The following is a 27,685-nucleotide window of genomic DNA, read 5'->3' on the forward strand; positions in this document are numbered from 1 at the left end:
TAGTTCCACTTGGTTCTGTTGACTTCACTCTGCATCAGTTCATACAAGTTTTTCCATGATTCCCTGGAACCATACCTTTCATAATTTCTTATAATACAAATATTATATCACATTCATTTATCATAATTTTTTCAGTCATTTCCCAATTGATGGTAACCCCTTCAGTTTTCAGTTCTTTGCTACTACAGAAAGACCTGCTATAAATACTTTTGTGCGGATTTTCATTTTCCTTTGATCTCTTTGGGGTATAGGAATATTAGTGGTATTACTGGGTCAAAAGGTTATATAGATGTTTTACATAATTGTACATGTATAGCCTATATCTGATTGCTTGCTGCCTCAGGGAGGGGGGAGGAGAGGGAGGGAAGGAGGGATGGAATTTGGAACTCAAAACTTTAAATAAAGATGTTTATTATTAAAAAAAATGATGTAGAGTTTAGTTCCTTTTGGGATATAGTTCCAAATTGCTTTCCAGAAAGCTAGACCAATTCACAGTTCTACTAACAGTGCCTGTTTTCCCTCAGCACTTCCAACAATTGTCTCTTTCTTTTTTTGGGGGGGGGGTCACCTTTGCCAATCTCATGGGTTTTGAGGTGGATTTCCAGAGTTGTTTTAATTTGCATTTCTCTAATTATTAGTGAGTTGGGCTTCCCCCGTCCCCCCTCCCCACCATGGTTGCTAATAGCTTGAATTTCTTTCTTTGAGAACTGTCTGTTCATAGTGTTGACCTATTAGGGAATAGTTTTTGCCCTTATATATTTGAATCAGATCAATGGATGGGATTTATATAGGAGGAGGGGAGGGAGCATTCCACATTAAAGAACAGAGTGGAGAGACTGTGCTGACCTATGAATACAGAAATAAAAGTTAAGAACAGTGGGGACCATTATCAAAGGCCTTGAACTTTAAGGAAAAGAATTTAGAGTTGAGACCTAGAAATGGCAAGGCAGACCTAGCAAATGGATTCAAGGTGACTTAGTTCTAAGCCCTGTGAGATGATGACGATGAATAGCATTGTCCTTGGTTCTACTAAGTATTCTTTGTAAATGTCACAATGTTGTGATGAATTATAATTTATTGTTTTCCTTAGAGGGCAATGCACTCTCTTGACTTGTTTGGGCCTCTGAAGGAGCTCCATCTCCCTCAACTATCCTCTAGCTTATTATCTGAAAAGAGAAAAAAATAATAACAGTTAAGGAAAAGTTGGGGGAGATGAGGAGGAAAATGAACCCTGATGAAGGAGCATAGTTCAGCTCCCTAGGAACCTAACTTCTAACTCTTTTTTTTTCCAGGCTGGGGTTAGGATCAGGGATATTCTAAGTTATAAATTTAGAAACAAAACCAAAAAAACAACAAAGGAACGAGAAGCTAAGGAGGGAAAGATTTCACTAGGAATGAGATGAGAATAATTCAGGTTTGGGAGTAATGGCCACACAGCAACCTGGGCAAATTTCTCCTACGCCATTCCATCGATCCTCTCCTCACCACCCCTCTGAAGGGTATTTAAAAAAAAAAAAGAAAGAAAAAGATACCAGTCTCCCTCTAGGGGGAATAATCCCAATAGGATAGTACATGATATATATCCAGAACAGTCTAGTGAGAGCCTTAGAGAAAGCCAGCTAGTCTATGGAAAAGAGCAGCCTTGTGACCACGTCTTGTACCCTGTCCTACTTAGGAAGAGAGACACTCAGTCCCACGACCTTTGCGGAGAAGGGTGGGATTAAAATGGAAGCGGAGATCTTCCTGGGACCGGGGGATGACTAATCACCCGAGAAAGAACCCTTCGGGCGGGCGGTGGTTGCAGCCCCCCACCCTTCAAACCTTTGCCCCACAGCATTTCCGACCTCCTTTCTGCGGAGGCCGTGCATTCGGGTGACTGCTGCCCATTATCTATCCCAGGTAGAGGCCAGCGTCCTCCCCGCACCCCCTTCCCAGAAATTGGACGGACGCCAGGTCTCCTGCTTCCTAGTTTCGCTTCTGCTCCCCTGGAACCCTGGTGTCCCAGTTCCCTGAATCTCCGGGGCTCTAGGGGGCCTTGGGGGCAGCATTCCCAGCGCCAGCTTCTCCTCGCTGCTTCCATCTCCCTGGAATTTTCCACTGCAGCTGCCTCAGCTCCCAGACACCCCTCCCTGGGCAAAAATCCCAGCCCCCTCCGCCCCTTCCCCAATCACACCCCATTCCCATTCCCGCCCCGGGGGCCTGGCCCACACCCTACAGCTCCCACAGACAGCCACAGTTGGAGAGATGGCCACTAAATCCCCTTATGGGGGACCGAGAGGAGGGGTCCTTAATCAAGGGTCTGTGTTGGGGCGGTAAGAGGCGGGTAATTGGGGGCCAAAGCCCCCAAAGGGTTGGAATGAAGGGGGAGGGGGACTGGCCCCGCTCACATACCCATATAAGGCAGGGCAAGCGGATGGGTACTAGGATTGGCTGATTCAAATGAGCATTCCACCTGGCAACAGTGTTCCCATTGGCTCTTGGGAAAAATTGGAGGAAGGTGGATGGAGGGTGGTGGAAGGTGGTGGGAGGGCGGGGGGGCGGGAGAGATAGGGTGGAGGTGACCAGAGTGTGTGTGGGGGGGGTGGTTACCCGGGCAACCGGGGTAAGAACCCAGCAGGGTGTCCGAGACAGCAGGCGGGGCTGGGAGGCGGGGAAGGGGGACAGGAGGCGGGCGGCAGGAGGGAGAGGAAAGGAGACTGACGGGGAGAGGCTGAGACAAACTGGGAGACAAGGAGAACGAGATGGAAAGGGAAGCAGAGAGGCAGAGTGATGGATTCAGGGAGAGAAAGAAAGAGGGAAAGAGAAACACGGTGAGAATAGGAAGAAATGAAGAGAAAAGATGGAAAAAAAGCTTAGAAGAAAGATGGCCAAAGATAAGCAGAGCTAGACAGACAGACAGACATCGTATGGGCAAAGAGAGATCAGAGGGAGGCTGGCGTAGGTGAAGATGAGAGACACGGAAGGAAAGAGGGAGAAAAGGGGAGCCCAAAGGTGAAATTAGGGAGGAATAGGATAGAGATAGACCCAAGGATGATTTATTTCCCTACTCAATAAATATTAAGGAGTATTAATATTTATTAGCATTAATAATATGGTGGTTATTATTAATTATAATATTAGGGTGTTTATTCAAATGAAAATTATTTTAAAATTCTGAGGAAAAATAATGGTAGAAAAATATAAGAATAAATAAACACCTTAAACTTCCTGCCCCAAACCCCAGTGCGTGAACCTTTTCTCCCCTCTATAAGCATACTTTCTCAGCTTCTTCTCCCACCTAAATTGCTAAGAAAGCTCGAACTTGAGCTTGAGCAAACTTTCCTAGTCCAAGATATACTGATGAGACCGGGCTGAGGTGAAGGGGAAAGGATGACTGAGGTGGGGTGAGCTTAGAATCCAAGAACTACGAAAGAGTGATGGGGAGATAGAGAAAGAATGAAGGAGAAACGAGGTGAGAATATGAAGTTAAGATGGTAGAAAGGAAGGGGAGGTATTTGGGAAGAGAGGATTTGAAGACAGACTAATTTTATCCAGTGAGATATTTATGAAGAACTTAGCAGAGTTCCTGGTACATAGTAGGCACTCAATCAATAAAGGGAACCTTGAAGTGGAGGAGGGGGAAGGAAAAGGTAAGAAAGAAACTAAGCAGAAAGGAGGAAAATAGCTAAGATTGGGAAGTTTTAGGTCAGAGGCCGGATAGGCAGAAGGCAGGTAAGAGAGCTGCTTGGGTAAGGCAAAAGTAGGTAAAGAGAGAATTGAAAAAATAAAGAGAAGAGGTGGCTAGAATAAGGAGCAAATGAAAAGATGACAGAAATGGTCAGGTGATGACAAGATACAAAAGGATGAAGAGAAGGTGAAATGGAACTACAAGTCAAGTTTCAAGGGAGACTAGGGGATATAGGAAAAACATAATGGTAATTAGAGAGTAGCTGGGGGGCGAAAAAGAAGAGGTGAGTACAAAGAACTAGACAAAGAAGAAGAAAATGTATTGAGAAGAGTTAGGAGATGGGATGATGGGAGAAAGCAGAGGATCATGGAAAAGAGGCTCTGGAAGTTCCTCCGAGCAAGGGTGAAGTAAATAGAACTAGGATAACAAATTCCAGTCACTCCGAAGATAAAAGGGTTGGACCCTCCTTCCCTTTACCTCCATTCCCCAAAGGTACTAAGAAGAGAGGGTGGATATAGGGAGGGGAGGCCAGGCTCAGGAAATGAAGTTTGGGAGCAGGGCTTTCCTCCTCTTCTGTTCTCAGGCCTTTGATCCCTTGCCATTGCCGTCAAATACGTGCCTCGTCCTTCTCACCTGCCCCCACCCAGCTTGACTCCCAAGGCCTCTCTTCTAAAGCTTTTTGGGTGCAAATAATAAGAACAACAATGACAACTCACGCATCGATGTGAGCACTTCAAGGTCTGCAAGGCACTTTACATATATTACCTCATTTGAGAATGTATTTATTTGAATAATTTTTTCAAATGATTGAAAATTGAAAATGTTTTAATAATTAACATTTGATAAATATATTTGAAATGTAGGAGTTGTCACGTCCTCTGGCCTTCTTTCCTAGCCCATCCCTAAAGAACTGCTTCCGAATTCCAAATCCGAAATCTGGAGAGAGCCCACCTAACAAGAGCCCCACCCCTTCCCACTCCACTCCTTTTTCTCCTTTGCCTTCATCCCTTCGGTCTCATCCTTTCTCCAATTTCAGTCTCTTCTCGCTCTCCCTGTTTGACTTTTGACTCTTTGTCTCTCTCTGTCTTCTCCTTTTATCATTCTCTCCCACTTCCCTCTATCTTCGGTCTCTTCTTTCCCCGTGCGTCTGTCTTCTCTCTCGTTCTCTTCTTTCTGGGTCTCTGTTTCTTCTTTCTCTCCCCTCTCCTCCTCCCCTCATTTCCATCCTCCTATCCCCACCTCTCCAACCTCCTCTTTCATCCCCCTCCCCTCCCCTTTCCTTTCCTAGCCTTGCCTTCCCTTTCCTCCCCTCTCCTCCCAGCTCCCGCCTGCCCCACCCCTGGGAAGCCCCTCCCGTCGGGCAGCGCCGCCTTATAAGCGGGTTCCCTGGCCGTGGGCGGCAGCGGCTGGTCGGCGGCGGCTCTGCTGGTGCGGGGGGCGACGAGCCTAGGGACCTGGGGACCGAAAGCCGTGCACCTGCGGGCTGAAGGAAGGACAGCTCTCTGCGGGTCTCAGCTCCAGACCCTCCCCCGCCCCACCCCACTCTCCGTCCTCGTTCGGGGGGTCGGAGCTTGCAGAGCGCGCAGCCGCCGCCACCGGACCCCCCCAGCCGTCCAGGGGCACCCTCCTCCCGGGCTCCGGGACCCCGGCTCCGTGCCCGCCCCGGCCCCGGCACCATGTCGGAGAAGAGCGTGGAGACAGCGCCTGAGCTCAGCGCCAAGGTACGGGGGGCGCGGGGAGCCGAGCCCTGTGCCCTCGGGGTCCGCGGATCCACTGCCTCCAAGCGCCCCGCGCCGCCCTCTCCCTGTCTCCGCACCTCTCGCTGCCTCTCCCCTCGCTCCTTCCCCGACTCCCCTCGGCTCCCCAACAGCTTCTGGATTGTGCCATGGGCACCCTCCCCCGCCGCCCGCTCGGGAGCCTGGCTCTCCATACCCCCGGTCCCCTCAGCTCCCGCCAGCGCCCTCTAGCTTTCCCGTCCGCCGCCACTACGGCTCCTTTGCCTGCCGAAGACCCCAAAGTCCTCCCTTGTGTCCCCCGGTCGTCCCTCCTTGACCTGGTCATTCTCTCCGCCGTGCCCCCTGTCTTTCTGCTCACTTTTCTTTTGCCTCGCGTCCCGCTCCTTAGCCTCTACTCTTCTTCGTCCGACCTCACCTTGACTCCCGGTAAGCAGTTTGAGATCCACGAGTGGAAAGGGAGCCTCGAGGGGCTGCTTCTCCCCTGGCCCCCCTTTCTCCTCTGCCCCGACCCTCTCTCCCTTCCCTCCAGAGGTTAAAGCCACTGCCAGTCCGTTTTCGGTCTTCCTTGTGTTCCCTTCCGTCTATATCCATTTGGTCCCCCCAAGTGGCTCCTGAGCGTTCTCTTCTCTCCATCGAACCCGTCCCCATTTCTAAAGGATGTGGATACCTCAGGCAAAAAGGGAAGAAGGAGGGAGAGGTTAAATCTGGGCACGCCATCCCTGTGCCCCTGCCTTGCATTCCGTTACAACTTCCTCTTTTCTAGTCTTCCTTTCCTTCTCTCATCCGAGCTTGCCGAGTCCTGTCAGAGGGCCGATTTGGAAATTAATGGGGCCAAGGTTTAGAGGCTGGAAGCCAAGAGCTGGGGACCTGGGAGCCTGAAGAGCTGGGGGTGGAGGCCTCCCTGAGGCTTGGCAAAGAAAAGGAGGCAGAACCAATGGGATTAAAGACAGTGGGGGAGGGAGGGAAGAGTGTGTGTTCCTGTCCTTGGTCTCTTAGATTCTTATGCTCGAATGTTCATGGGAGCCTAACAAAGTATACTATGTGTGATGGCATGTGACGAAGTTAGGTGTTACTGTATGTAAAACTAGCCGTGGCTGCGTACCTCTGAGTGGAGTGATCGTGGGACTGAGTGTATCAGCATGTGAACGTGTGATAGGACACATCAAAGGCAGCTTGTTATAGTGGAAAGCACTCTGAACTAGGAATTAGGAGATCAGAGTTCTGGTCTAGTCTTCACTCACTACCTAGTTGGGTGACCTTGGCCAAGTTGTTTCTGCTCTCCGAGTCTCAGTTTTCTCTGTTAAATGAAGAAGTTGGAGTAGACCTAAAGGGCCTTCTAAACTCTAAGTGTGTGATTCTAGAGCCATGATGGGGCTGGGGGCGGGGGAGGAGGAGAAGAGGTCATGAATGCACAGTGTCTTTGTTGTGCTGTTTGTGGTCTTGGTGCATATCGTGTTAAGATGTCCAAACACCAGGCCATGTGTCTCTGTGTATACTATAGCTTGGGTACTTCTCTTTGGTTCTGTGTGTGCATTTGAATCAGTGTCTGTCTGTGTCAGTGTTTGGGTAGAAGTGTGTAAATGAGGCCAGAGAATGCTTGGCACAGAGAAGCCTTAGTAGCACTAGGGCCTTGTGCCCCTCTTAGGGGAGGAAAAAAGAAAAACAGGGACAGACAGTGACCAAGCCAGGCAGGGGTGACAGGAGGAGAGGACTCATTCCCCTGGACTTTGGCCTGCTCTGGCACTCAGTAGCTCTCTCCCCCTTTCTCCCTCCCTTATCTCCCCTGACCCAGATGGGAAACTCAGACCATAGCCTAAAGAGGCTTGGGGCCTCCCAGTGAGATAGGACCGAGTGTGGACCAGAATCTCAGTTTTTGGACGCTAGGATGAGAGACCATCCCTGTCCCTAGGGAGAAGAACAAGAGGTGGAGGAAATGACCTAGGAACCATGTGCTTGGGAAATGGAGGTAGAGGAGCAGGACATTAGGGAGCCAGACTAGAGGAGAGAAGGAAAGAGAGTAGGTGCTTCCTCATGAAGAGGGAAGAGAGTCTCTGTAGACCAATCAAATGTAACACACTCTCACTCTCTCACTAGCCCCCCCCACCCCAATCTTCCTTCAGAATGGGGACATACTGAGTGACCTACTCACAGACAGAATAAAGTAAACATGTGTGGAATCGGAGGCACAGAGTAGTGCACACACATCTGAACTGATCACACAGAAAATTAAAGAGATGCAAAAAAAATATACCTTCTTAGTGTTAAGGAGGAGGGAGAGGGAGGAGCTTTAATGAGTATTAGCTCTTACTCTCCTGCTGAGAGGAGTCCCTCACAGGGGACCTCTACCACTTGGAGTGAGGATCGGGTAAGAAGAATGCTGAGCCTCTTGGGGTAAAGAAGAAGACAGTAGGTGCTGGAGGAGTGAGCCTAAGCTAGGTTCCCTCCCGCCCCCATCTGCCTTCTCAGACCACCCCAGATTTGTTCCCTGGCCTTGGGCCATAAGCTACCTATCTTTTTAAAAAAATTGTGCTATGTCTTCTCTCCATCCTGTTCTTCATTCTTTCCCACCTCCTCTTCCCCCCCCTCCACTACACATCCCCCACCTGACCTCCTACCCTAGCAATGACTGCTTCCCCCTTCCCTCAAGAACCTTGCAGAAGGGAGGGAGGGCGCTGGAGTCAGGGGAAGGCACTTGACCTTGTGACCCACTTGGGGACCTAGTATAGGAAGAGATGGGGTCCAAGGAGGGCACTAGTGGAGGGCTGCTTCTGTTCGGGTAGAATGTCTTGCAGAATACCCAGCATGCAAGGGAGACCCAGAGACAGAGACTGAGAGAGACAAAGGAGGAGACCAAAAGGGAGAGAAGGTGGGGGAGGCTGTGAGGTGTGTGTGTGTGTGTGTGTGTGTGTGTGTGTGTGTGTGTGTGAGAAGGATGCTCAAGAGAAAACATGCAGATAGAGGCCCCAGAGGTAGACAAAAGGCAGAGGGGTGGGCAGTGGGAGGGGGCCTGGCAGAGGAGGAGGGACATTGGGAGGGGGTGGGGCATTAAGGGCCAGAGCAGATGGAAGGGATTTGCTTTGCTGAGCTGAGCTTTTCAGCCACTCAAAGGGGGGTGTTCAGGGAGGTGGGAATCAGCAAGCCGCCAAGGTGATGGTTCTTCTCAATCCCTTCCCCACCTACCGCCTACAGGGAGGAGTTCATTTAAAGTAAAACTTGGCACCTTTCCTGTCCCACATGAAGAGGCATGGGTACTTTGGGAAGATGTCCTAATCCCCTCCCATCTTCCAGGCAGCTGCTTGAGGATGGAGGCAAGGAGCAAGGGGAGAACAGGACAGTGAGATAAAAAGGCAATTTGCTCTTTGTGATAAGAAACAGATGACCTATTCGTTCCCTTTCCCCAGGACCTGAAGGAGAAGAAAGAAAAAGTAGAGGAGAAGACCAGTCGGAAAGAGAGGAAGAAAGACGTGGTAGAGGTACTGAGGGGAAGAGAGGGTAGTGGATCATGATGAGAGCCCAACACCCTGGGGATCTATTGCCTGAGATCTCTTCCTCTGCCCCTTGGGACTAATCTATTTGGTACATGCCCAGACCAACCTAATCTTGTTTTCTGGTACTCTTAGGAGGAGGAGAATGGAGCAGAAGAGGAGGAAGAGGAGACTGCAGAGGATGGAGAAGATGATGATGAGGGTGAGGAGGAAGGTGAGATGAAAGAGTATCGGGGATGGTGGGGGACTGGAAGTAGACTCAAGTCAGAGTTGAAGAAATGAAACAAGGGTCAGGGGCTACTCTCTGGAGATGACCTTTGCCCCTCCACAGTGACCAATTTCTGGCTTCACAGATGAGGAAGAGGAGGAAGATGATGACGAAGGGCCTGCACTGAAGAGAGCTGCTGAGGATGAGGTTGGGACTGGGTCCAGGGATTGGAGGGGATGTCCGGGGGAGATCCTGGGGCTCCTTTTGAGTCTGAACCAAGATCCTTGGGAGTATGGGCCACAGCTGGGACTAGGAGGAGATCTTGCTTCTGTTGTGCATTCATGTAGATGCTCTTTCCCTCTGCAGGATGAAGCCGATCCCAAAAGGCAGAAGACAGAAAATGGGGCATCGGTGTGAGCCTCAGCCATCTGGGCTGAGGGTGGGGAGGACCCCATGGGGCCTGGAAGTGAGATGGGGAGGGATAAGTGCAGCGGCCTTTCACCTGGCTCCCTGCTCTGGATTCCTCCCCAGAGCTGTCCCCCTCCTATTCTCCCCAGCCTTCTTACTGTTCCCTCTCCAGATATCCCAGTTTTTACCTCTCCATTCCTTCACCTCTTGAACTTTCCCTATCCCTGAGCTCCCCAGCTGATCCCCAGACTACTCTTCTTTTCCATATCCTCATATCTCCTCCCATCCCCCAGTTGATTCTTCAAAATCCATTTCTGCCCCTTTCCATATTCTGAGATTTCCCCTTCTGCCTTCTCTCCCACTCTCCCTGCCTGATCCCTGGATCTCCCTCAGATTCCCCACCCCCTTACAGCACCAGGCTGGGGTTGGGGCTGAGCCCCACAGCTGCCCCCTCTCCCCTTTATCCTTTTTGTATAATTTAATAAAGAAATGGTCGCGCTTCTGTTTTTAACCTGCCTCCTGCTTACCCCAGCTGACCAGTGCAGTGTGTGTGGGGGGTGGAAAAAGGGTACAATTTCAGTCTTCTGGGGATCTTCCCCTCGTCAGGGACAATGAAAAAACAATCCTGCTTCCCCCAATTATCTCCCACCTGACTGAGAGCCATCCCTATACCCGGAGAACACAAGACTGACCAAACACAGGAGCTGGGTGTCCACACAGTGGGAAGGGAGAAGGGGGATTTATAGGAAATCTCTTGTACGTTGCCGTTTGCCAAGTTTCCCATCCTTTCTTCCTTTACCTCCTGATCAAAGGAAGAACTTTCGGCCAGGATCAGGGCTGACATACCTGGGTTCTCTTCACTCCCTGAGAGGAAGTAGATCTGAAGATTTCTTGGGTGTGCCCTCTGTACTCCCCCTCCCATGCCTTTTCTTCCTCTCCTGATTCCCTCATGTACCTGCGCATACATTGGCATACACGTTCACAAAGACATAATGCTGAATGGAGCATAAAGCTACTGAGACTGGCAATTTTGCTGACCCAGGCAAAAAGGCTGAAGACAGGAAGCTCTAAGGGTAGAGGGGAATACTGTGCCGATTACCACAGGGAAAAGGGGTGTGGGCCAAGGATGAGAGCTACGCACTGGGATCCCTAAAGTTTATGGACCTAACCTAAACAGCCCAAAGTTTGGGTGTCTTCCTTTGGTGTTATTCCATCTCCCTAGAGCCTGTGGTGCAGTGGAAGGATTCCCTCCACTCAGAGTTAGGAGATGGGGTTTTGAGTCCCAGTTCTTAGTTGCCTCTCAAAACCTCAGTTTGCTCATGGGTGAAATGAGAGTGATAATACTTGCAGCTGGAGCTTATTAAAAGAGCAAATGAAGTAACGTGCATAGAGTCCTCAGCATATGTGAATGACTATTATTACAATTAATTATTAATATCATTTTTATCAGAAAAGGGAAGGATTCCCCAGCCTAGACTCCCGTGTGTGTGTGTGTGTGTGTGTGTGTGTGTGTGTACACACACACAACCTTTGTGGCTGTCTTGGATTGGGGGAGAAGAATAGGAAAAATAATTGGGAAGGCTTCTTCCTTGCTCTTCAAATGTTCCTTCTTTCTGTCCTTCTATGAAATCGATCTTTTCTTGTCTATCTCTTTCTCTTAGTTTTCTCCCTCTGCATCTATTTCATCCCCTCTTTCTGTCTTACGCTTAGTCTCCGTTCTCCTCTCGGTTCAGGACCAGCCTAAGATGAAAGCTGAGGCATTAGGAAGGGTGGTAAAAAAGGCATTTTTGACTCATCAGGCTTCGTCTTTCAACTCAAGGTCTTTCCTCATTTCACTGGCCTCCCCTAGCACTCTAGGCATGCATCAGCATGGTGCATTAAACAGAGCATCAGTTTTGGAGGCAGAGAATACGGGTTCAAATTCCAGCTGCTACTTGCTACTACTAATCTTGGTCGAAGCACTTTAAAATCTCTGGGCTTGGGGCGGCTAGGTGGCGCAGTAGATAAAGCACTGGCCCTGGAGTCAGGAGTACCTGAGTTCAAATCCGACCTCAGACACTTAACACTTACTAGCTGTGTGACCCTGGGCAAGTCACTTAACCCCAATTGCCTCACTGAAAAAAAAAAAAAAAACAAAAAAAAATCTCTGGGCTTGGGGGCAGCTAGGCGGCACAGTAGATAAAGCAACGGCCCTGGATTCAGGAGGACCTGAGTTCAAATACGGCCTCAGACACTTAACACTTACTAGCTGTGTGACCCTGGGCTAGTCACTTAACCCTCATTCTCCGCCCCCCCCCCAAAGAAATAGATGAAGAGGCAAAAGGTGTGAAGAAAAGGACTGGTAACCAAGGAAGGGTCTTCCACGGGGTGTGTGTGTGTGTGTGTGTGTGTGTGTGTGAGAGAGAGAGAGAGAGAATCAATCGTTTAATCCATCAGCAAATATTTATTAAGCACCTGTTATGTGTCAGGCACTGTGCTGGGCACCAGAGATGTATATACAAGGAATGAAACAATCCCTTTTCTCAAGATTACATTCTAATAGGGAAAACTGTAGACGATGACCAGGTTTGGAATACCTTTGGGTGGGGGAGTGAAGGGCAGAGAGAAGCCTTGGGGTTAGGGAGGGAGGAGAACCCAAGCCAGAAAGAAGTAAACAAGGGGAGAATAACAGTAGGGGCGGGGATTGGTGTTGCTGGGAATCAGCCCCCTCATACTTTCCGATGTGAATCGAAACAGTGAGCCCCAGAGGTGGTAGGAGGGGGGCAATTGGGAGGGGAAGTGGGGACTGTGGGGAGAAAGAGGAGGAGGTGAGGGGGTAGGGTGCCCAGAGGAGTTATCATTGCTACTGGGAAGACCGGACATCAGAGAAGTACCTCATCCATTCCAGCACTCGCCGCTCCCTTTTGTTCTTTGGCCTTTATTCCTTCCATTTTCTCTGAATTCTTCTCACCTGATTTCTCCCTCTATTCATCTTGTCTCCTTATTTCCTGCTCTCTACCATCTACATCCTGCCACCTGGTCTCTGGGTCTATCTTCCTCCTGGCATCCTCTTCCTCCCTACACCACCCTCCCATCATCTCTACCCTGTTCTTCTCCGGAGGCCCCTATTCAGGTCTCCTTGAAGGAGAGATGGTGTGGGAGGTGAGATCCCTAGCCCAACTGCTGCTTTTGTTGCTGGTTGACAGAGGTAAGCTGTGTAGAGGGGAGGGTTTCTGTATACCTGGGATTGGGTGGATGGAATTCTCTCCAAGATTTCTTGAAGACTGCCACATCTTGTCTGAGAGTTTTCCTCAGGTAGATTCACTTGTAGCTGGAGTTCTGAGCCACTCTCCCCAGTTTCTACCTCATTTTCCTCAGCCCCTCTCTTTATGTGGCAGGGACTCAAACACCCACGAAAGAAGTCCAGGTGGTATGGGCCAAAGAGGGTTCCCCTGTTCAGCTCCCCTGCATCCTCTCGAGCAACCAGCCAAAACTGCTTGGCTTTCTTCAGAAGGTGACTGTCACCTGGCAGCACTGGCAAGACAGGTATGGACCCCAGATGCCTAAATCCCAATGTCAGAACCCCAAATGTCTAAACCCTAACTTTGTTCAAATTGTGCCAATACCTCTTTCTACCTCAAACCCTACTTCTCATCCCTGTCCACCACAGTTTACTCCTGCTTCTGGGTCCTTTGTTCTCCCCAAACTTTCCCATCACCTAGAAGCCTCATCATCTCCTCCCTCTTAACTCTTCAGCCTGGCCTGGCCTGTTTTTAATCCCTCCCATCTCACACTTTCCGCTGAGATGTTCTAGCTTTCCTACCTCGGATTCTACTATTCTACTACCCTGCCATTGTAGCATCCTATGGGATGCTTTTTCTGTTTGATGACAGCCTAATCGCTGCTCTTAGGGTCTCTTGTTCCCTATCATCCCCCTCCCCCAATACTGTAATGGATAGAGAACTGGAATGGGTGTGGTGGTTCTGACATTTCCCTTTTGCATTTTAGTTTTCTCATCTGTGAAATGAGAGGAATGGGCTAGATTACCTTTTAGGGATCCCAGCTCCAAGCTGCTGAAGTTCCTTCTTCCTCTCTCTTCCATCCCATCACCCTTGTCTCTACAATTTAGGTATCATCCCTCCTCTCTCATTCCAGACAATTTATCTCTTTCTTTCTTGCTCCTCTCTCCTTTTCCTCTTCCACAGGACTCCCCAAGCCAAATGGTACACAGTGTTCAGGGTGGAGCCAGGTGGTTTGCAGAGTGTTGGGCTTCCCCTTCAGTCTAGGCTGCAACTGGGAGAGCTTGGCTTCCACAAGGGAGATTTCTCATTATGGCTCCACCCAGCCTGGCTCACAGATGCTGGGGAGTACAGAGTTTGGGCCAACTTTGAGACCAGTCATTTGATATGTCACCTCCGCCTCCACTTTGGCCACGCCTCTGGTAGGTAAGGGGGAGGCAATGAGTTGGGGCAGCTGGGGCCAGGAAAAGAGGAATGAGGAGGTGACAACATCCTCTGAGGTTGTCCAGAGAGAGAACCTTGGGGTTAGGGCCTTTCAGGAAAGGGCAGGACAAATCATTATTTTAGAGCTATCAGGGTCCTTAGGGGTGATCCTGGCCAGCCCTCTCATTTTACACATTAGGAAACTGAGGACCAGAGAAGTAACTTGCCCAGGGTGACATAGGTAAAAAAAAGTCATGAATAATAAAGAAAATGAACCAGAAGTATTAACAGGAGGTAAATCTGATCTCTCAGATATTACTGGGCCTTCATGAGATGTGACTCATGACTATGATCCAGAGCAATATTGAAACAGGTAGGGGAGGGGCAGCTAGGTGGCACTGTGGATAGAGCACTGGCCCTGGATTCAGAAGGACCTGAGTTCAAATCCAGCCTCAGACACTTAATACTTACTAGCTGTGTGACCCTGGGCAAGCCACTTAACCCCAATTGCCTCACCAAAAAACCCAAAAACAAACAAAAGAAACAGGTAGGGGGTAATAAGAGGCCCAGGGGGTGGGGTGGCAGGAGAGACAGGAAACAGGATCAGGGAAAGAGCCCTGGATTTGGAGACTCATCATCTGATAAACAAATCCCCATCTCTGCCACTTTATTAGCTGTGATGGTTTTAGGCAAGCCATTTAACTTCTCTCAATGTCCCTTACCTCGGAATTGGACTCGATGACTTCCCAACGCTAACTTTTAATTCGACAGTCTATTGATGGGCCTTCTTTGTCAGCATCACCTCTCCCCACCCCTACCCCACCAGTCTTGCAACCACATCATAGCCACACACACACACACACACACACACACACACACACACACACACTCAGTTCTGGGGGAGAGGAAGAAGCGGGTGGGGTCAGGGGTGAGCTAAATTAAGAGAGGAGTAGTAATGAAGACTTTGTATCATTGTCCACTTCCTACTCATAGTGAGCATGAGGGACTTAAGACTCCTTGTCCAGAATGAGGGACCAGAATGTGATTCATTCACACTTTGCAGCAGGAGGCCAGGGATGGGAGGATCCTAGGGGTGGGCTTGGCGAGTGGGATGGGGTAAGAAAGATGATTCAATCCATTCAGCAGATACGAATTAAATACCTGCAAGGACAATTAAACACTGTGCAAGGACAGTGCTAGGTGCTGGCTGGGTGGTTCAGAGTATGATACTTGAGCCTTGCCATCAGGGAATTTACAACGTAATCGTGGAAATATTCTGGGAGTGATCGCATCTTTTCTCTCTCCTTCTAGTGACTGCCAGCCCTCCAGGGCCCATTGTGACCTCAGATCCGGTCCTTCTGAACTGTTCTTTCAACCGTCCTGACCCCCCAGAAGCTGTGCTCTGGTCTCGAGGCCGGGTACCCATAATCCCATCTTCCCAGCATTTTCCAGTTGGGGGCCTGCTCTTCTTGGCCCATGTCACTCTCTCAGATGCTGGGCCCTGGGACTGCTGCATTATCTACCCAGATGGACTCAATGTCTCTCTTACCTACCACCTCAGTGTCCTGGGTAACTCACAGCCTCCTCTTTGCTCCTTCGGAATTCCTGTTCCCTTTCCCACTACACTTCCTATTTCTTTTATTCTCTACTCCTCCTTTATGTCCATTGGCGACAAAAACAGCTTCTCTCCCCTCCCTGCATTCATCCCTCTAGACTTATTGGCATCATCTTTTCCTGGCCTTAGCAAACCTCTTTCTGGCTCACCTCACTAGGCTTTTCCTCCATGAGCCTTCTCCTTTGTAATCATGATCCCCTGAGTCCCACTCCCGCTGGTAAATGTTTTCATCCTTTTCTTCACCCAATAAGAAGCCAGAATTGGTTGAAGGTTCCCAGAAGCTTCTCCTTGTAGCCTTCAGCTCCTCCTACTTCCTGCTCCATCTTTCTCCTTCCTTTTTATTATGAGGCCAGCTGCCAAACTTCTCAGTAGTGGCATCCCCCTCTGTCCACTGGAGCCTGTCTCCCCTCTCCGGAGGTATTAAGGCCTGACTGGGATAGCCTTCTCTCTCTCTCTCTCTCTCTCTCTCTTGCCCCATCAATCCACCTCTCTTCTGCAAGGCCAGTCTTCACACATAGACCTCTGCACACCCTCCCCCTTGCGTCTTTGTACTGCCTTTCCTAGCCCCTGTTGTTGGCCTTTGAGCTGAATTCTGCCCTCTTTCTAGGTCTGGAGCCCCTAACCCAGAAGACGGTGTATGTGGGAGAAGGATCAAATGTGGAGCTTCCCTGCCATCTCAGCCCTGGGCTAGGAACTATGCCAGGGCTAATTGCCCAGTGGACCTTACCTTGGGGCAGAGGCAGCTTCCGTGTGTCGGGAAATGACAAGAGAAGCTTTGCCCTGAGGCTGGAGCATGTGAGCAGAGCCCAAGCAGGGACCTATAACTGCAGCCTCAGTTTTCAAGGGTATCAGCTCAGTGCAGCAGTCACCTTAGCTGTCATTACAGGTCAGAGAACAGCGAAGAGGCCCAGGCTGGGCATGGATATGGAAGTTAGAGAAGGCGGGGCAGTGGATAGGAAGTTAGAGAAGGCGGGGCAGTGGATAGGATAGTCAATAATAAATTAATTTAATAATTATTCTCCTGAAATGCCAGGCTGCTGGACAGGGTGTTCAGGGGCTCAGATCACTTCTGCTTACTTCCCACCTCTTATAAAGCACAAAAAGTGTTAGCTGCCCCACAGACCCCTGGGAAAATCTTATCTTTCCTGCTAGGTGATTCTCTCAGTCTTTGGCTAGGGAAGAGGAATGGACTTTAAGAATTTCTAGAAATAAGACATGGAGGTTGTAAGGAAGTGATTGTCGGGAGGGATAGTAAAGGCTAGACTGATTTACTGAGGGAGGTGGAATATATTCTATAACCCTCCTCTTGATGAGGACCTATGCCAGGATGAACTATCTGTGAAAGAATAACAACTTTCTATATTGATCCAGTGATCAAAGATCACAGTACTCCACAGTCTCCATTCCAACATGTATTTGTGATTAGTTTGGGGGAATACTAAATAATAAAAAAAGGAAAAACCCTAGGATCACTTGAATTTTTTTCCTATGTTAAATATTCCTGGATCTGACCACCCCTTAGTAGCCTAAACACCTGTTCTTTCAGTCCTCTCCCACATTCCCCCCTTTACTGTTCTTGGTTTGTTCTGCTATCTGGCCATCCTTCCATCTAGGACTAGCTGGAACCTCTGTTGAGGTTTGAGGAGAGGGAAATTTTTTTAGGGGGAACAAGCATTTATTAAGCACCTACCATATACCAGGCACCGTGCTACTAATTGCTTTAATTAAAAATTTTTTTTTTCCTAATTGCTTTACAAATATTATCTCATTTAATTCTCACAACTCTGGGAAGTAGGTGCTATTATTATCTCCCTTTTACTGGAGAAATAGAGGTAGAAAGTGGTTAAGTGACTTGCCCACGGTCACACAGCTAGTACATGTCTGAGGCTGGATTTGAACTCAGGGCTTCCTGCTTCCAGGCCCAGTACTCTATCTACTATACCACCTCACTGCCTCAGTGCAGTAGTCTCTTTGAGGTGTTTATTTACAGAAGAGGGTTTTTTATTTATAGAAAAAGAGGAAGCTATAAGGGAAGGAGTGTTAAAACAATCAGGGCACTAAAAAGCTATCTGACCAGTGACAATTGGCAGGCCTTAAAATTCCTGCTTTCAAACTATTGATCCTGAAATTCCATCAGGTTGGCCCAGGAAACTGGGCTGCCATTTTTGGCTGGGAGAGTTGCTCAGACTCCTCCTATCTCCCAAGTTGCTCCAAGAGGACTTGGCTTTACTCTACTTTTCCAGGGAAGAATCACTGAAAACTGCCCTCTTCCCTTGTAATCATATGCTATAATTGCACATTGGCAGAAATTTCCTTCATTCATGCATGTATTTGTTCATTCCTTCTTTCATTCATTGGAAGGAATAGCAGAAATGATTATGTAAGGCTGATATACTTTAAAGGTGTCACTCTAATGTCTACAAAAGACCCTCCCCCCTTTTACAGTGTTTCTAGCCAATATTTGATGAGTGGTTGAGGCATTGTGCCATCAGGGACACCAAAAAGTATTAGGTGGTCCCTGCTCTATAAGAGGTTGAATTCTATTTGCAGAGATGACATATGCACTGATAAGATATTTCAATACTTAGAGGAGGTATAATTTATTAATGAGGGTACTCCTGTCCCTTATAAAGCTTGCAATACCCTTTATCCTAGTAGATGGTCTTTGAGAATGACTGTGATTGATGATGGGCATCTCCAAACGTTGTTAAGCTGGTCCTTGAACAACAGACAGTTCATCGAAGCCATACTCTAAGACTATGGTCTTTAAGAACTCAAGGGTATCTCCATCCCATAAGGAGTAGTGGTTTAGCATAAAAATGTTGATTGAGGGGCAGCTAGATGGCGCAGTGGATAAAGCACCAGCCCTGGAGTCAGGAGTACCTGAGTTCAAATCTGGCCTCAGACACTTAACACTTACTAGCTGTGTGACCCTGGGCTAGTCACTTAACCACTTTCTACCTCTATTTCCCCAGTAAAAGGGAGATAATAATAGCACCTACTTCCCAGAGTTGTGAGAATTAAATGAGATAATATTTATAAAGCAATTAGGAAAAAAATTTTTAATTACAGCAATTAGTAGCACGGTGCCTGGTATATGGTAGGTGCTTAATAAATGCTTGTTCCCCCTAAAAATAATAAATAATAAATAATAAATTTAAAAAATAAAAGTAAAAATAATGATATTAATTGGTTAAAAAAATGTCAATTGAAAACTAACAATACAAGGCATGATGAGTTATCTTTAGCTGTGATGTCTCTTCTGACCTTCGGTCTGGTATCACTGGCTGCCTATTGGACATATCCTAGATGTCCTGTTTTTAACCTCCAACTTCATATACCTAAAAATAGATTCTTCTTTTTCCCCCAAACCAATTCCCTGCCTAGACTTCTTGTCTATTTCTGTGAATGGCTTAAACCTTCCTCCTGTCCATCTGATCCTTGGGGAGTATAAGATAATTAGAGAGTGGTGAGATTGAGGGAACATGGGGGTGGGGAGGAATGAGAATAGAATGAGTTCCGGGTCCCCAAATGATCCTTCTCCCAATTTCCCACAGTGACTGATAAATCCTTTGGGTCCTCAAGATCCCGAAAAGGGCTGCTTTGTGAGGTGACCCCAATGTTAAAGCAAGAGGCGCATCCTGTGGACTCCGTTGGACAATCAGACTCTGGAAAACCCACCAGGGCCCTGGTTGGAGCTGGGACATGAGGAGCTACAGGTCGATCAGTGGCAGTGCAAAGTGTGTCAAGGGACACAACAATGCGGAGCTGTAGTTTATGACTTGGGGCTTCAGGGCACAGGTCTGAGATTCCCTACCCTGTTCCTTCCCCAAATTCTTTTCTCCAATCTGCCTCTCCTGGCCTATCTATCCCTCCTCCAATCACCATAACCTTCCCCTTCTCGTCTTCCCCCTCTCTGCCTTGTCTTATAGGTGTCCGGCTGTCTGGGAGGAACCCAAAAGCCCAGAAGGGAGAGACCCAGCTCTCTCTTTTCCTGATCCTTAGTGCATTACTGGTTCTCTTCCTTGGAGTAGGAGCTGCTCTGCTTTTCTTACGACGAAGCCAGGTAAGCTCTGGAATAGGCGCTTTCACCTCCAGCCCCAAGGCTCCCCCCTCCTAAGAGAACCCTGTGCTCGCTCAGAGATCCTCTCCTAGAACCTTGCCCGCTCCCCCACGATTACAAACCCTGCCTGGGGAAGGAGTGCATTCAGAAATCTGCTCCCGGGGTTTAGAAGGGAAGAGGTGGAGAGGGATAACCAGGACAGGGAGGGGCTGGTTCTGTCGCTTGAGGACAGTTGAAGTCACTCTCCACTCCTTTTCCCTTTAAGCTGCTGGGAGTGTTTCTGCCCTGGAAGATGCGGCTTCCGAGCCCCAGGGACAAAACAAGGCAGAGAAATGGAGCCCAGAGTACCAATTTTAGAGCGTGGAGCGTGGAGCGTGTCCCGGACATAGAGATGGGGCCGGAGATGCCTTGGAGAAGCAGCTCCTTCCTCGAATCTCGCCTTGCACACCACCTAAACCCCACTCCCTCGGCAGGATGGCCTGTGGTTCCTCCGTAGCCTATGTCAACTCTATCTTTGGCTTCCCTGGAAGAGGAACCTTCCCGGCTCCTCACCGGCTTCCTCGCATTTCTGTGGTCCTTGAGGTGGACGGCGCAAATATGATCTGGTCTCCATTTTACGGAGGAGGCCCAGAAAAATCGAACGATTTACCTTTGGTCTTCCCTGCTCTCCATTTTTCTATTTCTGCCTCTGTCTGGTTTATCAGTCACCGTCTCTTCCTCTAATCTTGGCCTCGTCCTTTTTTTTTCTGAGGCTCTAAACATGTCCCTAGTCTAACTCCTATCTTCTCCCTATACCCATGCCTTCCTAGTTTAAAACACTTTTGAATATGTATTTTCTTTTTGTTGTTGTTATTAACTTGACAAGCATAAAAATAAATAAACATGTCTTCATACAAAGAATGAAAAAAAAAGAGGGTTACCCTGGTACCAATACTTTTTCTGCTTGTCTGTTAACCATTTAAACCTCCTCCTGCTTTCTTTCGGGTATTTTAAACTCCATTGATGTTCTTTTTCTCCCTTTAAAATGAAAAAAAAAATAACTGACTATACACCTATGTGCATTCTTGTCATTTACATCGGACTATACAGTTCATAAAGTTTTGAGATACACTTTCATTTCCCTTCCAACAGCCCTAAGATAACTACTATAGGTTTTACCCCCAGTTTTACACTTTGGCAGATAAAGAAACAGGCTGAGAGATTAAGCAATTTGCCCATGTTCACGGAGCTACTGTCTGAGAAAGGCTATGAAATGACTTCTCTTGAGCTTCTAAGTCAAGCACCTTTTTCTTTCTTTTAAAAATATTTTACTGTTATTTTACCTTTTTTTCATCACCGTGGTCATATCCCCCCCCCCCCAGATCCTCCTTTATAACAAAGAAAAATCAACTCACTACTTTGGACAACGTTCCCTACCTGTAGCCCACTCCCTCTCTACCAAGGGAAGAGAAATGGATCTCATCATTGGTCTCCAGTCCTCTTCCTGCTTCACTGTCCTTCCTTTCTGTATTTTCCCTCTATTCCCTACTCTTCATTTCCCAAATGCAGTGTCTGCCCACTGTGTCTCCTCTGCATTCATCACCTGTCCTAGGTTCCTGACTGCACTGCTGCCCCAAGGTCTCCCCTCCTCCACCTGCAATATACTGAATAAACATCCCACACCAGGGAGAGGGAGAGACTTCTTAGCACCAGGAGAGATGCCAACTCATGTCTCCTGGTAGGCTTGTGGCTTTAGAGGAAGACACCTCCCTGAACACCCCCCCCAACCCCCATCCATCTTCCCAGGCATGAGAACATACTGCCACCCTGAGGCCAATTCACATAACACAGAGTAAAGAGAGGCCAGGGTGCACCCTCCAGCAACCACAACAGAGACATAATATGTTGCAACACACAATGAAAGCCAGTGCATGTAATCTGGTGTGCACACAATGTACAGATATGCAACCATGCAGTACCCCTAATACATATTGGGCATGTGATGCAGCTCATCTTTTAATAGGCATTCCCCAAGAGTTTGGATCTGTGCCCAGTGCTCTGGGGAAAGGAATAGATCGATGAATACAAAAAGAGACAGAGTCCCTGACCTTGGAGAGTTATAATCTGTCAAACAAGGTGGCTGCTACAAGGACTGTTTACACCAATAGTCAGTTTAGCACAAGAATGACTGTCTGGAGGTCTGATACAGCTCAGGCTACCGCTCAAAGCCAACATAGAAGATACACTTTGTATGTGTAAATGCCTCATGCTCTATCATACTAAGTATTACATGTTCATGCACATGCAACCCTACAAACACAGCATCATCACCAGGGGCCAGGAACATTATCCAAGCATCACCTGTCTGCACACAACACAACACAACATACCCTCTACCCACCCCCTGCTCTTCCATTCATATCTGTTTGGCATATCAATATTTCAACTAGCAATGTGTGCAGAACCCTGGACTTTGGCTACAGTGCAGAAGCCGTCCTCTGCCAAGGAACTTTGATCCTTTGCAGGAGAAAAAACCCCAAGGCCTCTATAAACACACAAAGTCACATGGGCTGCATAGGCCCTGACTGTGGCACCTAATCAAAGGAGATAATAAACGTAAATTGCCTAGCATGTGCCTAGCACATAGGAAGCACTTAATAAATTCTTCCTTCCTGATCTTTCATATTTATCCAGTGCTTTTGAAGGTCTCTTAAGTGCTTTCCTCATAAGTACTTAAGGTAGGCAGGATAAATATGAAATCCCTAATTTACAGATGAGGTTACTGTGGATCTGAAGTAAAAGGATTTCCTATAATCACATACTTAATCATTGTTAGAGACAAAAATTCGAATCCAGGTCTTACGACCTTGAGTTCAGTAATCTATCAAGTACATCATATTGTGAATGTACATGCATTTCCAAAGTCTTCTTGGATCTGAGTGCAAGGCGGTACTAGGACATGAAAGCCATGGAGCTAAATCTGGAAAGGGCTGGTCCATCCTTGGGGGAACAGAGTGGTCCAGGAGATGTGGTGGAGACATGAAGATGTTTGCTCTATCTAGGACCCTAAGCAGTAAATGGTTCCTTCTGAAAAAAGTTGTGTAGGTGGTGGTGTCTGTGATCCTGAACACACAGGTGGTGGGACACCCCTTAGTGGAATAGTCTAGTGAAAAAAGTAGCAATAAAACATCATCCCCTTAAGCAGAGAGCACACTCTCCTAGGATACATTATCAATGGGAAGGAAGAGCAGATACATGTAGGGAATACATGTGGCCAGGGTGTACACCTAGGAAATAGGGCACAAAGATGGAAGGCAAACCCATTGGGACTCTGAAATTACAGGATTGATAATGTCCTCTGGTGATTTCATTGTGCTGCTCCCATCAGGCCTGTACCCCGAGTCTCATGTGGCATGCCATCACCACTTGACATGTAATCTGTGACGGGGTGGGGGGAAACCCTTAAAAATATAGGGGGCAACTAGGTGGCAAAGTGGATAAAGCACTGGCCCTGGATTCAGGAGGACCTGAGTTCAAATCTGGCCTCAGACACTTGACACTTACTAGCTGTGTGACCTTGGGCAAGTCACTTAACCCTCATTGCCCTGCCCCCCCCAATACAATTGCAACCTCAAAGCAACAACAACAAAGAAAATAGGGAATAAAGTCAAATAAAACCTTGAATGCCAAATTATATATAATTAGTTTAAAAAGATAATAGGTTGGGGCAGCTAGGTGGCACAGTGGATAACTGACCCTGGCTTCAGGAGGACCTGAGTTCAAATCCAGCCTCAGACACTTGACACTTACTAGCTGTGTGACCCTGGGCAAGTCACTTAACCCTCATTGCCCCACAAAAAAAAAAAAAAGATAATAGGTTCAGGTGGACCTGAGTTCAAATCTGGCCTCAGACACTTGACACTTATTAGCTGTATGACCCTGGGCAAGTCACTTAACCCTCATTGCCCCACACACACACCAAAAGATAATAGGTTTCTAGTGTTTTTTTGTAATCCTTCTCATCAATTTGGGGAGCTTAAAGGCACCAGAAAGTTCCCAGGGGGAAAAACCAAATTATGAGGTACCAGGAATTAATGAGATCTATGCAGTGGTCTACAAATCTTGAGGTTCCCTGTTCCTTGTTTCCTTTATCTTTTGAAAAAGACCTCTCTACCCTTTAGATTGGGACCGAGATGTTTGCCATTCTGTACCAGTTGACCTTGAGAATCAGATTCCCGAGTTGATATACAAGAGGCAGGGAGTGGGAGACCAATATTGGTCTAAGATCATGGGGTCATAGATTTAGAGCTCAAAGAGACCTTAATAGGTCTTGAAGTCCAACTCTCTCATTTTTCATATGTGGAAACTGAGGCACAGTGAGATTTAAGTGACTTGCCCTGCGTCAAATAGACAATGTCTAGGGTAGTATTTGAATCCAGATCTTCCTGACTCCAAGTCCAGTGTCCTAATGACACTAGTGTTTCATGGGATAGATGGTTGTATGGAGCGGACTTCTATTACATCTCAATCTGGGATGAACAGAAGCCAGTGGAGAAAAGCTAAGATCAGCCCTTCAGAGACAATATAGACCTAGGAGCAGAAAACAAAACAAAACAGTGACCTAGGAGCAATATAGACCTAGGGACCAGATTAAAAGGAGGCTAGCTATCCCAGATTGTGGTGGGGTTGTGAGCCAACGTGAGAAGACTTAACTCTTTCCTTCTTTTTCCTGTGCATTTCCTTGTTTGTAGCCCAAAGCTGAAGTCCAGTTACAGACACCAGTCCCCCCTTATTTCCACTCCACAATCTTCAGAGGAGGGCAGTTTTGAATTTAGCTGAATGGGATAGAGACAGTAATCAGGAGGAATTTGGTGAGAGGGTTGCACAGAAGGTTATAGGTTCGAATACTTTACACTTCCCATTTTTGATATATTGAAAACAACAACAGCAACAACTGTGTCCACAGTATATTGAATATTTGTGTGCTGTTAATGTGGGGGCATTGATAGACACAATTTCATCTTCTATGCAAGAAAGTTGTGGGGGAAGGAATAGGAAAAGAGAGGACTTGAGCTGAATAAGGAGAAGAAAATATTATAGGTGACATAGAAGGATTTAGACCAGTAAAGGTTAGAAGTTGAATTTGGGGATGAACAGTTGAGGAAAATATTTAAAAAAAGATTCATCTCTAGGCCGAGATACTGGTTCAGGTTCTATTTCTGGGTTTAAAGAAGAGCAAGATGGGGGACAATTAAGAAAGATATAAGAGGATTAAGGAGGATTAAGAAGAATCAAAAAAGATTAAAATCTCGAGGAAGAGAAGCAGAGTCCAGAAGGCTAGTGAAAGGAACCATTTTTGCCTAACTCACCCAGCATACCTTCTCCAAAACAACCTAGAAAATGTACCAGAACAAATTCTGATCGAGGAAGCCAAGAAAAAGTCACAGTGAGTAATTTTTTCCGTCCTAGGGCAGCTGAAGGAGACATTCAGATCCAGGAGATTACGGAAATAATAGAATTTTGGAAAATTTAGATACAATAGACCCCTGGGGGATACTGAATGGGAAAAGAAAATAGCACACCTATTTCTTAGCTGTGGGTGGTAACTTCACAAAACTTGACCATGCATTAGGTCATAAAAACCTCACAAACAAATGCAGAAAAATTAAATGCATGTTTTTCTGACCACAGTTCAATAGAATTACATTAAATAAAAAGCCTTTGAAGCATGGATTAAAAAAGAATCAGAAACTAAGCAATCTATTCCTAAAGAATGGATAGGCCAAAGGAAAAAAATCATAGAAACTATAAATAATTTCATTAAAGATAATGACAACAATGAGGCAACATACCAAAATTTGTGGGATGCAGCCAAGTAAGTACTTAGGAGAATTTTGTATCTCTAAACACTTGCAGCAATAAGAAAGAGAAAGAGAAGATCAACAAAGTGGGCATACAATAAAAAAATTAAAAACCCAACAAATTAAATATATCCAATTAAATACCAAGATAGAATTCTTAAAAATCAAAGGAGAAGTTAATAAAATTGAAAGCTTAAAAAATTGAACAAATAATTGTTTTGGTTTTTTTTTTGGTGAGGCAATTTGGGTTAAGTGACTTGCCCAGGGTCACACAGCTAGTAAGTGTCAAGTGTCTGAGGTCACATTTGAACTCAGATCCTCCTGAATCCAGGGGCGGTGCTCTATCCACTGAGCCACCTAGCTGCCCCTCAAATAATTGTTTTTTGACCAAAACAATAAAATAGATAAGCCATTGGCTAAGTTGATTTAAAAGAAGAAAGCCAAATTTCCAGCATGAAAAATGGGAAAAAGTGAATTGACAAATAATAAAGAAGAAATAAAAGCAATTATTAGGTGCTATTTTACCCAGTATATGCCAATGAAACCCACAATCTAAGTGAAATGCATGAATATTTACAAAAATATAATTCACCCAGAAGAAGAGTAAAGGAAATAGATTATGTAAATAACCCTATCTTAGAAAAAGAAAAGGAAGAAACCATAAATGTACACCCTAAGGGGAAAAAAAAACAATCTAGGACCAGATAGATTTACAAATGGACTCTACCAAATATTTAAAGAACAATTAATTCCAATGCTACATAAACTGTTTGAAAAAAAAGGTAAAGGAGTCCTACCAAATTCCTTCTATGACACAAATATAGTCTTGATACCAGAGAAAGAAAGCTATAGATTAATTTCCTTAATGAATATTGATGCAAACATTTTAAATAAAATACTAGCAAGGAGACTACAATATATCACAAAGATCTTACAATATGACAAGTCTGGATTTATACTAGGAATGTAGGGCTGGTTTAATATTAGGAAAGCTATAAGCATAATTAACCATGTGAATAACAAAAAAATCATACGATAATTTCAAAAGATGCAAAAAAGGCTTTTGGCAAAATACAACACTAATTCCTATTAAAATATTAGCAAGCATACAAATAAATGGATAAGTAAAACCTATTTAAAAACAAGAACAAGCTTTATCTCTAATAGGAATAAGCTAGAAGTCTATCTAATAAGATAGGGGTAAAGCAGGGATGTCCATTCTAGTCAATATTGTCCTAGGAATGTTAGCTATAGCATGACTAAAAAAAATTAACTGAAGGAATAATCCTAGTTAAAGAGGAAATAAAACTAACACTTTTTGTAGATGATATGATGGTTTACTTAGAAAATCCTAGAGAGTCAATTAAAGAACTAATTGAAATAGTTAACTACTTCAGCAATGTTGGAGGATGTAAACTAAACCCACAGAAATCATCTTCATTTCTGTATATTACAAAAAAAATCTCAACAGGAAGAGATCAAAAGAGAAATTCTATTTTAAATAACCATGGATAGTATAAAATATTTAGGAACCTATCTGCCAAGACATACACAGAAACTATAAGAACAAAATTACAAAACACTTTTCACACAAATAAAGACATATCTAAACAAATGGAGAAATGTTAATTGCTTGTGGGTAGGTGGGCCAATATAATTAAAGTGATAGTATTGTCTAAACAAATGTACTTATTCAGTTCTGTACCAATCAAACTACCAAAGATTTATTTTATATGGCTAGAAAAAATAATAACAAAATTCATCTGGAGGGGCAGCTGTGGCACAGTGGATAAAGCACCAGCCCTGGATTCAGGAGGACCTGAGTTCAAATGCGGCCTCAGACACTTGACACTTACTAGCTGTGTGACCCTGGACAAGTCACTTAACCTTCATTGCCCTGAAAAAAACCCCCAAACATATAGGCAATGAAGCAAATTTTATAAAAATAAGGATCATTTCTCAATTGATAAAAGGTCAAAGGATATGAACAGGCAGTTTTCAGAATAAGAAATCAAAGCTATCAATAGTCATTGACTCTAAATTACTAATAAATAGAGAAATGCATATAAAAACAACTCTGAGGTACCACCTCATATCCATCAGATTGGCTAACATGATAGAAAAGGAAAATGACAAATTCTGGAGGAGATATGGAAAAATAGAAACACCAATGCACTCTTGGTCAAGTTGTAAACTGGTCCAACCATTCTGGAGAACAATTTGGAACTATGCCCAAAAGGCT

The 27,685-nt window shown here is 46.1% G+C and overlaps 1 protein-coding gene and 2 long non-coding RNA genes across 3 annotated transcripts; all 3 read left to right on the plus strand.

Moving 5' to 3' along the window:
- Nucleotides 1-2,196: 2,196 nt before the first annotated feature.
- Nucleotides 2,197-4,854, plus strand: LOC122729927. Its single transcript, XR_006353366.1, has 3 exons — nucleotides 2,197-2,312; nucleotides 4,251-4,405; nucleotides 4,563-4,854. It is a non-coding gene; the product is annotated as an uncharacterized LOC122729927 (long non-coding RNA).
- Nucleotides 4,855-9,030: 4,176 nt separating this feature from the next.
- LOC122727432 lies at nucleotides 9,031-10,015 on the plus strand. The gene is made up of 3 exons (XR_006353144.1): nucleotides 9,031-9,102; nucleotides 9,242-9,303; nucleotides 9,463-10,015. It is a non-coding gene; the product is annotated as an uncharacterized LOC122727432 (long non-coding RNA).
- Nucleotides 10,016-12,348: 2,333 nt separating this feature from the next.
- Nucleotides 12,349-20,512, plus strand: LAG3 (lymphocyte activating 3). The gene is given in 9 exon segments (XM_043967864.1): nucleotides 12,349-12,691; nucleotides 12,882-13,029; nucleotides 13,689-13,924; nucleotides 15,237-15,494; nucleotides 16,148-16,426; nucleotides 19,098-19,174; nucleotides 19,176-19,341; nucleotides 19,473-19,610; nucleotides 19,869-20,512. Coding segments are annotated over 9 exon segments (1,452 nt in total). The 5' UTR covers nucleotides 12,349-12,633; the 3' UTR covers nucleotides 19,961-20,512.
- Nucleotides 20,513-27,685: the final 7,173 nt, after the last annotated feature.

This window comes from Dromiciops gliroides, chromosome 5, assembly GCF_019393635.1.
Source record: "Dromiciops gliroides isolate mDroGli1 chromosome 5, mDroGli1.pri, whole genome shotgun sequence".
Lineage (NCBI taxonomy): Eukaryota > Metazoa > Chordata > Mammalia > Microbiotheria > Microbiotheriidae > Dromiciops > Dromiciops gliroides.